The sequence below is a fragment of the Crocuta crocuta genome, unplaced genomic scaffold (assembly GCF_008692635.1).
Source record: "Crocuta crocuta isolate KB4526 unplaced genomic scaffold, BGI_CrCroc_1.0 scaffold27, whole genome shotgun sequence".
NCBI classification, from domain to species: Eukaryota; Metazoa; Chordata; class Mammalia; order Carnivora; family Hyaenidae; genus Crocuta; species Crocuta crocuta.
In genome coordinates, this window is record NW_027532250.1 from 6,939,958 (window position 1) to 6,951,249 (window position 11,292).

The window sequence follows — 11,292 nt, forward strand, 5'->3', positions numbered from 1 at the left end:
CCCCCGGGCCCCGGTGCCCTCCCCCAGGCCGGCCCCACCCCCCCTCCCACCCGGACGGGACTCCCACCCAGAGGCCGAGAGAGGAAGGCCTCGCTGGCTCCCCGGTGGCCTGACCACACCCTCGCATCCGCTCCTGGGCATCCCTGCCCGGCCCCACGGCCATGCTGGAACCTGGACCTTCTCTGTAGGCCCTGCCCACCCTCTCCGCCCCCACCCCTCGCTTACACCTAAGCGCCTGTGCTGGCCAGGACACCTTCCGGCGGCCCCCGGGGCTGGGTGCCAGGGAGGAGCCTTGCCTCTGCCCTTACTGCTCCCGCCACCTCATTCCCCGCCGCCCCTGCTGCCCCCTGGACCCCGGACCCCACGGACGGGGACACTCGCGAAAACAACCCCTGCCCGAGGCGGGCACTCTCCACCGGGCATCGCAGGGGCCGGGGCAGTGCCCACCTGGGGCGGCGGACTCGCCACCTTCTTGGGCCGTTCAGTGACTGCTGCTGGTCTCCACAGGCTCTGTTTTCCTGGCAGGAGGGCCCCTCCCCCCGAAATGGAACCTTGCGTTTCGAGAGAATTCCCTTCTCTCTATTCCCCCAGGCAGGTGCAGCAGCGCCCAAGGGCCGGGGGCACATGTTTTGGAGCTTGCCCTGGCCGGGGGGGGGCGCTCTCTCCATTCTTCGGGGGGTGGGCGTCCAAGCCTAGGGTCACCGGACGCCGCTTTCTCCCCAGGGAGCTGGGGGAAGTGGGGCAAGTGAGCGCCCCAGCCCCAGTGTCCTCATCTGTCCGGTGGGGGCTGCGCACCCTTCTTCCCAGGGAAGGCCCTCAGGTCTACAGGGCGGTGGGCTGGGCCACCAGCCAGCGGGAGGCCGGGCAAGTCCAAGGACGCAGGGAGCAGCCCTACTGGCTCCCAGGGCGGGCTGGGCGGGGGTCAGGCTGGAGCCCCACTTCCCCTGCGTGTCACACCCTCACTGGGGCTTCCCAGCCTTACCTGTGACCACGACGGACAGAGGTCCCTCCGTAAATAACGGCACCCCTGTTACAGATCAGGATGAGAGGGACGGTGACGTCGTTCATCCAGAGAACGGCAGAACTGAGTGTCCGCTGTGCCTCCCCGGGGCTTCTTGAGGGGACCTGCGAAGGGGGTGTCATTCACACGTGTCGTGGCCAATCGCTGCCCCTTGCCGTGGCTGAGGGAGTCTGGGACATTCCCAAGGGGGTTGAGAATGTGCACCCAGAACCCCTGGGCTGTGCCCGTGGCCCCAGGCAAGGCCATGCCCCTCCCGAGCTCCCCTATTTCCTCTTAAGGCCCCCGAGGTCTTATCTGAGCTGATGTTCTCCCACACACTGGTGACGCCCCCCGCCTTCTGTTCTCTCCTCCAGCCCGTTCGATACTGAGAGCTTCCTGGTGTCGCCCAGCCCTACGGGCAAGTTCTCCATGGGCAGCAGAAAGGGCTCCTTGTACAACTGGACGCCCCCCAGCACCCCCAGCTTCCGAGAGAGGTACTACCTGGTGAGTGAGCCTCACCAGGGCAGGGAGGCTGCGGTCACCCCGGGATCGTGGGTGGGGGCGACTCCCCAGGGGCCAGCGCCGGGCTCAGCAGCCCGGCACTTGCGGTCTAGCTTTGGGCACACGCTCCCTGGTTTGGGACCATCCTGGGTGGTTTCCTGTCCTGTGTCTTCCTCACCATCAGCCCTCCCTTCTGGGGGCCTCTGGCTGGTTCTCCTAGAATGGGGTTCTCTGTGTGGTTCTACCACCCCCACCAGAGCGTACTTATTTTAAAATTAAATTCAATATATTTTTCCAGTAGACAATACCTTGACACAGCGTACAGTAAAACATCTGTTTCCCATGACCTCCAGGGACCTGGGTCCCTTCCTTGGCGACAGCTACCGTTGTGAATGTCTTCCATATTCTGGCCATGGTGGGGGTGGCATACTACAGTTTAAAAAAAAATCATATATGGTCCAGAGAATGGACTCTAGTGCCGGAATGGCTGGGTTCAAATGCTATTTATGCCTTTCTCCTGCTATGTGACCTTGGGCAAGTCACTCAACCTCTCTGGCCTTCAGTTTCTATATCCAAGAACTGAAAATAACGGCACCACTCTGGTGGGGTTTTGCAAGGATTAGGCGAGTTAATAAACGAGAAGGCTTTCAAAGAACGCCTGATAAAAACAGATGCCGCTTTGGAACACCAGGCGTTATTAGTGGTCTCTGCCTGGTGAGGGGCAGGGAGGCGGTGCCGCAGAGCCGGGAGGGCTTGGTGTCTGTCAGCTGTTAGCTCACTCACAACTTTGTGCCTGGCTCCGTTCTAGGCCACGTGGGGCCGGGGCCCGTGGGGAGCACCGGCTGACCCAAGGCCTGAGGACCACGGGAACATAAACCAGGAAGGGGGAGGGGGCTTCTGGGGCGAAGTGGGAGTTGCTATTTAAAATAGGGTGTCCAGGGAAAGGCCCCCAGCAGAGGTGCCGTTTGAGTAAGGACCTGAGGGGACACGGGCATGACCACAAAGACGCCGGAATGTTCCAGGAAGAGCGCACAGTCACTGTAAAGGGCAAGGCGGCCTCAGGGGCCGGAAAGGAGTGGGTTAGAGGGGGCGGGGCTGCGGGGTCCTGCTGGCACCTCCAGGCTGCCGATCACCTTGGTGGCCCCAGGCCTGTTGACCACGTGCGTGTGCAGAGCAAGTCTTTGCGGAGGGAAGGCCCTCTGGGGGCCGTGCTGCGGCCCCCGGCGTGGCAGTAAGGCCAGTCCCATGTCCCCTCCCCAGTCTGTCCTGCAGCAGCCGGCACAGCAGGCTCTGCTGCTGGGCGGCCCGAGGGGCGCCCCCATCCTCAGCCACCAGTCCGACAGCGACCTGCGGGGGCCCGGCCCGCGGAGCCAGAGTCAGGAGCCGCCGGAGATGGACTCCTTCAGCTCCGAGGAGCCCCGAGACGCCGAGACCAGCACGTCAGCATCCGCCTCAGACGTGGGCTTCCTGCCCTTGGCCGTGGGCCCCAGCACCCCCATCGAAGAGGAGACCCCCCCGTCCCTGGGCCTCGGGCTGGAGATGGCCCACCTGGCGGGTGGCTCGTTTGTGGAGCAGCCTGGCTGGAGGGATCTGGGAGCAGAGGTCCCCAACCTGCCGCGGGGCCCCTCCTTCCACAGCCACTCGGTCCCGGGCCGCCAGAGAGACGGCGATGAAGGAGGAGCCGAGGACAGAGTGGACGGGCCGCTGCAAGAGGTCCTGGATTTACTGCGGTCCGTGGACACGGCCCCGCCGCAGCTCCGCGAGCTGGAGTACCAGGTCCTCAGCTTCAGGGACCGGCTGAAGGTAGGTTTACCCACGCAGGGCCGGCGGCCCTGGTGCCTGACGACCGGGAGTAGGCTCTGCCTGGGCCCGCATCCTGGCCTCATTCCCGTGTGACCCAGCTGGGCAGCGTCTCCTCTCTGGGCCTCAGTCTGCTCATCTGACGAGTGGGGATAACGGTGGCCCTCGCTGGCTGGGAGGTTATAAGCAGAAGTTGGAGATCGGGGTAGATAACCCGCCCCACGTCTGGCCAGAGAACCTGGCGCCATCTCGCACCTTCTGACCCAGGCAGGGGGGGCTGAGGTCGGGCGTTCAATTCCCAAACCCGGGGCGTGTTGAGAGTCAGATCTGGGGCCGCCAAAGGCCGTGAGCAGCCACACACCCTACCCTGAACCTGCTCCTCTTTGACAGGGCCCGTGGCAAGGGCTGCCCTTGGGTGGCTCCCGTGGTCCCGGCCTGGGCAGATTCATCTGATTTTTCTGATTACAAAATTTTATTTTTTAAAAAAATTTTTAATGCTTATTCACTTTTGAGAGACAGAGAGACAGAGAGACAGAGCATGAGCAGGGGAGGGGCAGAGAGAGAGAGGGAGACACAGAATCTGAAGCAGGCTCCAGGCTCCAAGCTGTCAGCACAGAGCCTGATGCGGGGCTCGAACCCATGAACTGTGAGATGACCTGAACCGACTGAGCCACCCAGGCGCCCCAAGGCATACTGTTCAATGTGCTTGAGGAACTTTTCCTCTTGTAGCAAACCAAACTCAAAGAATAAAAACAAGTGCAGGCCATAGCTTTTAGTTTGATGGGCATGTGTATAAATGTGTGTATGTGCATGTTTCATGTGTGCGCACAGTCAGTCCTCACCATTCATGGATTCTCTTTGTTTCTGATTCATCTACCTGCTATACAGTTTACCTGTAAGTCCAAAATCAATACCTGTGACGCATTCACGGCTGTCTGCGGGCACATGCAGAGCGGCAAAGAACGTGGGGCGCCTACCACGCACATGCCGGGCTGGGGCTGAACCAGGGCACCGTGCCTTCCCACCGCAGCCCTGGGTCCCGCACGCACGTCCTTTCCGCTGTCTAGTTCATGCCACGTTTTCCACATTTTGCCCTTTCTTTTGGTGATTTTGAGCTGTTGGGGAGACCCAACCACAGTGTGGAGGGGCCGTCCAGAGCTCCTGAGCCCAGGAAGGCCGTGAGGGGGCCTCACTGAGAAAATACATCTATCACAGAGGCCTTGTTCAGGTGTAAATTCAGTGCAGTAGGGTTGGAGTTCAGTGTGAGTGAATCATCAGTGTAAATTAAATAAGGTGTCTCTGGTGTGCCTGGGTGGCCCAGTCGGTTAAGCGTCCGACTTGGGCTCAGGTCATGATCTTGCGGTCCCTGGGTTCGAGGCCCTGGCCGGGCTCCGTGTGGCATCTCAGAACCTGGAGCCTGGGTGGGATTCTGTGACTTCCTCTCTCTCTGCCCCTTCCCTGCTCATGCTGTCTCTCTCTCTCTCAAGAACAAATCAACATTAAAAAATTAAAAAATAATAAAATAAGGTGTCTTTAAACAGAAAGTAAGGTTCTCTACTGATGGGTTGATGAAAATGTGACCAGAGGCTTGTAGTCTCTGCATTTCTCTTAAGAGCAATGGTGTGGTACCACCTGGAATCATGAGAACCGATGTGTGTGTGTGCGCGCACGCGCGCGTGTCGCACATAAAAACAAAAACATACTTTTTTTTTTCTGGAGGAAAAATCTCCAGGTAGCCATTGTTATTCTCTTGTTGCTCAAGATTTTCTCTGTGGGCTCAACTCGTAGGTGCCTAGTTCTGCTTCCCAAGGCGGTTTCTGCTCAGGCTGTGCCCTGGGTGACCATGTGGGACGTGGCCTGGACACGCCGGGGATGCGGACCCAGCAAGCCCTAGGGTCCTGTCCCGAATCCAGAGAGAGGAGCCCCAAATCTCCAGTACGAAGGGGCTCGACCAGCGGCAGAAGCTGTGGCACCAGCCCTCTCTCCCCACCTCTGACAATCAGGGGGTGCTTCAATGTCCTCTCCTTCCATATCTCCCGGGGAGAAGCGACACCTGACGTCTAGAAGCTCACCGGGCAGCCTTTGAGCCTCCCAGAGACGTGTTTGGCCTGACTCGTGCCCTGTTTTTACAATAATTCGGAATTAGTTGTCAATGTTTAAAAACTAGCAGCTTCCCACAAAAATCTAGGTTTCCAGCTTTTCTTAGAAACGTGAGCAATCTGGCCACGCCGGCCCCACGTTGCCAAGTGGCAGGTGTGGGCTGGGGCAGAGCATCAACCTGGCCTCTTGGGGAAGGACACGTGTTCTGGGGCTCCCCCCCCCCCCACTCTGTCCCTCACTCCGGTCCCTCGCACTGTCCCCGTGGGCATCTGTGAGCCACAGGGGAGGCTTTCTGGCTCTGTGTCCCTCAGGCTTTGGAGCCAAACCTACCGGGCTACTGGGGAGGGGCTGGGGGGTGGTTGCTGCACCTGGGCAGCTCGTGACCTGGGCCGTGCCCGTCTGTGGCCTCAGTCCCGCCGCTCTGTCCGCAGCCCCGCGGTGCCCACCGGAAGCACGCCTGTGTAGACAGCCTGATGGAGTGCGTCCTGGAGAGCTTCGCCTTCCTCAGCGCCGACCTCGCCCCGCAGGCGCTGCCCTTATGTGGGGGCGGCCGGGGCCCCCGGTAGGTGCGCTCCCCTCCCACGGCCGCCCTGGCCACCGGCCTCGCTTCCGCGCTTCCTGTCTGGCCCCTGCGGCCTAGCTCTTCCACTGTCCTGGGCCCGACTGGGACTTCTTGTTTCTTTGCTGCACGCCTCACCCCTGCATGCCCGCCGCCGAGTGAATGACTGCCCCCCAGCGTGGTCCTGAGCTGTGGGCAATGGGCTGGTTCGGATCTCAGTTTACAGAGTAACAGTAAGGGACACAGAAGAACCTCTGTCCTCTACCTCACGGGCGCCAGTGACGTGTGCTCCCCTCCTTCTGTGCAATCTTCCACCCTCACCTATGACCCCCGCTTCCCTTCTCGGTTAGGCAGCCCCCACCTGCCCCTGTACCCAAATCTCAGCAGCAGCAGAGAGGACACACAGCTCATTTCCTCTCCTCTCACGGCCCCACCCAGCGTTCCAGTGTCGCGTCCGCCCTTCCTCAGGCCTCGGGCTCGGCCTCTACCACGAAGCCAACACGCTGCCGAGCGCGATGCTTGCCGGCAGGGCTGCCCTGACCCTCCCTCCCCTGAGCTGGGGAGGCCCGGCCCCACTTTTCAGAGGAGCACACTGAGGCCAGGGGGGCCGGCCCGTCCAGAGTCACAGAGCAAAGGATTAGCTGGAACCGCAGGCTTCTGCCTTCCAGATCGCACACCCTGGAGGCGCCCCCCCACCCCAGCCTCCAGGGCCCACACTGTCCCAGCACCCGTGCTGAGCTGCTGCCGGCTTTTGCTTTTCCTTTTCTCTTGGTTTGCTCCGTGGTAGAACTCTCTCTCCCCGGGACCTGGACCCCACCTCCCTGACCAGGGCTTTCCAGGAGGGAGGGTCCCCTCTACCCGTGGAGGGAGCCAAGCTGCTAACTGGCGCCGTCACCCAGTTCTTCTCAATCCAACTCAGAAAGGACAGGAGCCCGCCCCCGCCGCCACGCAAGGCGTCATCGCAGGAGCTGACGGCCGGCACCCCGGAGCTGGACACATTGCTCAGGGTGCACCTCCAAGTCTGCAGAACCCTGCTGCAGGTGGCTCGGGGGTGTGGGGGGCGGGGCCGCCTGCTGGGAAGCTGGGCTGGGGCACGGGAGTCGTCTCTGCAAAGAGCTGATCCTGCCAGTGGTGGGGAGCACGGGGCAAGGAAGAGAGCCAGGGAGCCTGGGAGGCTCCTCTGTGGAAGGTTCAGGCCTGGGTGAGCAGTCCCGTGGCTCTCATGCAAGTCCAAGTGCTGAACCCAGAGCCGTGGCTGCAGCTCTCTGCGGCAGCTGCCAGGGCTGCAATCCAAACTGGCTCAACCAGAGAGAACATTTGGGCTTACAGAATTGAAAGGCCCTGGCGTAGGCTTCAGGCCCAGCTGGATCCAGGATTTCAAGTAACAGCATAACTGGCTGGGTCTCAGCCCTGCTCTCCTGTGTTGGCTGGTTTCACTTTCAGGCAGGTTGGCCCATTCTGATAGCAAAGGAGGCCCCCGGCAGCCACAGCCTGCCTCCCGTCGTCTCCGCCACCTTGGCCAAGCAGGCATCCCCAGATGGCAGTCAGAGAGCTACCATCAGGACAGAAAAGCCGGTGGGGGGCAGGGGGCAGGTGGGAGCCACGGCCCCGACTGCCGACCTCAGAGGGCGCATTCTGCACTAACCTGGAGCATTGTGGGCTGCTTCCTAGAAACTGGCCTCTCCGGGTCTGTCAACGGTGGTTCAGGAGTGCCTCCTGGAAGAAGCTGTGCAGCAAAAACAGGTTCTGGAGACGCTCTCTGTGCTGGATTTTGAGAAGGTCAGCAAGGCAGCCTCCATTGAAGATAGTAAGTGACTGTCCCCCGCCCACAGGCTGTCCTTGTGTGAACGGCATGGTGTGATGGGCTCTGAAGCTGGGGGGTGTGGGGGGCAGTGCTCATCTCCTGCCCTGACGTCCAAAATTAAGTGGGGCTCAGAGGGTCTGCGTTGAGGTGGTGGCTGAGCCGCGCTCACACACACGCTGTGGGCTCCAGAAGGGAGGCCACCCAGCCTTGGCGACGGTTTGGTGTGATGCTTGGCAGATGATTCACCTCTCTGAGCCTCAGCTTCCCGTCTGTGCAAAGGAGAGGCCACTGGGTAGTGTGTAATCGCTAGGACACATTCAAGGCACAAAGCATCTCAAATAAACAGTAGCTGCTGCCCCCTTTCTGCCTCTGCCCCCCGCCCCTTTCCCCCCCNCGGTGTCCTAGCTGTGAGGGCCGTAGGCCTGGGGAAGACGTTCGCAGCTGAGGCTGCTGGTCCTCGGTGGGTCACGCTGGGGTGCGGGAAGGGCAGCCGCGGGAAGCCCCGTCTCCCCTGACCTCTCGGGCCCCCGTGGAAGGAAATCTCGGGGCCGCCTCGTTGCTCGCCCCTCCCCACATCAGTCGGGTCCTGACCTGGGATCTCAGTTGTCCCCCAGGCCACGCGGAGGAAGGGGTGCCTGAAGCTGTGGAGAGGGTGCACTGAGCCCGGCAGGGTCCTGTCCTGTCCCGCCACGACGCTGCTGAACCAGCTCAAGAAGGCGTTCCTGCACAGGGTCCGGGGGAAATACCCGGGGCAACTGGAAATAGGTAACCTCCCCACCCCACCCCACCCCCGGGGCCTGGTTCCAGCCCCGTCTTCACCTGCGCTGTCTTCGCGACACCAAAGGGAAGACACATCTCAGCTAGGAGTCGCCCCTCTCCCTGGGGACAGGACCTGGGGTCTGCAGCAAGGGGTCTGTGAAACCCCGAAGCTGCAAATGTTAGCCACGTGGCACGTTTGTCAGGGGACGGACCGCACGGCTTCCAGCCGAACCCTAAAGGGGTTAAGAAAACAATTCTAGAAAGGTCAGCAGGAGAAAGGTGCCGTGAAGCGGTCGCTGGACTCTTCCACAGAAAGCAGACAACTTTCTCTGTTGACAACTGACAGCCGGCCCCCGTCCCAGGCTCTGCCAGCCCGAACATTCCCAGCCCCGGTGCGGCCCAGGGCACGGAGCGCGCCCCAAGAACGTCTAAACGTGGGGCCTGCAGACCCCAGCCCAGCGTGCTCCTTCTCTCGGGCACGGGGGGCACCGTGAGGGACACCCGCCCGCAGGCCCTTAGAATGCCCTTGACCTGACCCAGCCGCGCCCGGCGCAGAGGCCCCGCGGGGGCCGGTCTATGCTCACGGCCTTCTGTTTCGCCAGCGTGCCGGAGGCTCCTGGAGCAGGTGGTCAGCTGTGGGGGGCTGCTCCCCGGAGCCGGGCTCCCCGAAGAGCACACAGTCACCTGGTTCCAGTTTCACAGCTACCTGCAGAGGCAGGGGGTGTCCGACCTGGAGAAGCACTTTGCCCAGCTCACCAAGGAAGGTAGGGGCTGGCAGGGGGTGGTGAGAACCAAGGACCCTCTGTCGTGGCTCCGTGGAAGCCGGTCTCGTAGAACCACTGCGTCCTTCCCCTGCGGCTGTTCTTTCGAGAGCCCAGATTGAGGAGACGGCACTTTCGGGCCATGCAGGGAAATCAGCTCCAAGGGAAGGAGGTTTTACAAAGCACAGGGCACATGTCAGGGCTGGATGGGACGGCGGCCGGGCTGAGGTCTTGCTGACTTCCAGGCTGTATTCGAGCCCTTGCTAGAAAGCCTTCCTAGAGATTCCAGGAGCACCCTCCGCCCCGCCCCCCGCCCCGGGAAGCTGACCTGGGCTGTGCCGTGGTGATCACGGGGGCTCGTCCCGGGCCTTGCTTCCCTGGTAGGAGCATGTTGGTGGCCAAACAGACGTGCAGCCGCACTGCCAGCCGCAGTCAGAGGGACCCTGGGACCCTCTCCTCTCTTCCAGTGACACTCATCGAGGAGCTGCAGGGCGCGGGGCAGCTCAAGGCGGTCCGGAAGCTGCGGGGGAAGCGGCTGGGCCGGCTCCAGCCCCTGCCCCAGACGTTACGGGCCTGGGCGCTGCTGCAGCTGGACGGGCCCCCCCGGGCGTGCAGGGCGGCTAGCGCCCGCCTGGCCAGCGCGGCCCGGAACAAGAGCTTTCGGGAAAAGGTACGTTGGTGTGAGGAGGGGAGGTGGCAGCCCCGCGGCTACACGTGTGACAGCTGGGGGTCCGCAGGCTTCCTCTCGGAAACATGCAAGGGACTGATGTTCCGAAGGCGCTGCGCTCGCTGCAAGAGGTTTTGTCTTTTAAAGATTTGACCGAAGTAATCTCTACACCCAAACTTCCAGCCCAGTTGCCTGCTCTCCCCACCGAGCCAGCCAGGTGTCCCCGGATGTTTAGGTTTAGGGATGCTTCCGTGGCCCGTGCACACAGTCCCTCAGGCCACCGCGCTGGGCGACACCAGGCCTGGGGGGGGCCTGGGCCGCACGGGGCTGGGGTGGCTAGGCCGCCACCCGAAGGACCCACAGAACCTCACGTCTTACCAGCTCGCTCATCTCCGTGCTTCCAACACCAACATACCCATTTGGTCCGAGATGTCGCTTGAACGTAGAGCGTTTCTTTCTCAGACTCTGATGGCCATCTTCTTTTTAAGTATTCTGTGTGGCGGGGGGGTTCGCTGGGTTCAGTCCGTTTGAAAACCAAGAAACTGGGCCCCTCTGCCTTTTAGGTTCCTGGGCCTGTGACTATTCTAGATGGATGGTACCAGCCCCCGAGGTGGAGGAAGGCAATACCGAGGCCTGACTATAGTCCCTTGGGCCACCCGCTGGCCGGGTACCTCCTCACACGGCTCCTACAATCTCGTGAAGCCAATGCCAGCCCTTTCCTGGCGGACGTGGCTGAGGGGCGGGGTCATCGCTGGGACCCGGGACCGGACTGAAGGGAAGAGGTGCTCTGCCTTCAGGCCTCAGGCAGCGGCCTTGCTTTGGCCTCCCTCTGCACCTCCAATTCTTCGAGTGGCCTGGCCAGACCTCGGATTGCTCTGATGTAGCCTTTTACCTAGATTTGGAAGACAGACGAAAAGAGCTTTTTCACTTTGATTACCATTAACCCCGGGGACCAGTGTTTTTAGAGATAAACCAAACACCGCAGCACACACATCGAGACTGGGTGTGCTTGGCCCAGAGACGAATAGATCATGGCCTGATTTTTGTTTAGAAAAAAGGTTAAGTCGGGCTTGAGGAGCCCTCCAGCACAAGGAGCGTGGACTTGGCTTCGGCCAGCGCCTCGTTCACAGCCACCTTATTCTCCAGGCTCTGCTCTTCTATACCAACGCCCTGACGGAGAACGATGCAAAACTCCAGCGGGCCGCGTGTGTGGCGCTCAGACACCTCAGGGTGAGTCTAACCTGTCCTCGCCTGTGAGGGAGAGAAGCCTGCTTGTGGGTAACGTTCCAGTCAGTTCATTTCAAAATTATTCCACTGGGCCTTCCCTCCCCCCCCCCCCCC

At 61.5% G+C, this 11,292-nt stretch overlaps 1 protein-coding gene across 1 annotated transcript in view; it reads left to right on the plus strand.

The window, feature by feature from the left end:
* Nucleotides 1–11,292, plus strand: part of RIPOR3 (RIPOR family member 3) — a 32,235-nt gene that overhangs the window by 17,767 nt on the left and 3,176 nt on the right. Inside the window, exons 11-19 of the mRNA XM_077778300.1 lie at nt 1,375–1,504; nt 2,762–3,304; nt 5,833–5,963; nt 6,880–7,000; nt 7,632–7,767; nt 8,368–8,529; nt 9,126–9,287; nt 9,752–9,954; nt 11,098–11,181. Of these exons, the coding sequence (XP_077634426.1) occupies nt 1,375–1,504; nt 2,762–3,304; nt 5,833–5,963; nt 6,880–7,000; nt 7,632–7,767; nt 8,368–8,529; nt 9,126–9,287; nt 9,752–9,954; nt 11,098–11,181 (1,672 nt within the window). The remainder of the gene's footprint in view (nt 1–1,374; nt 1,505–2,761; nt 3,305–5,832; nt 5,964–6,879; nt 7,001–7,631; nt 7,768–8,367; nt 8,530–9,125; nt 9,288–9,751; nt 9,955–11,097; nt 11,182–11,292) is intronic.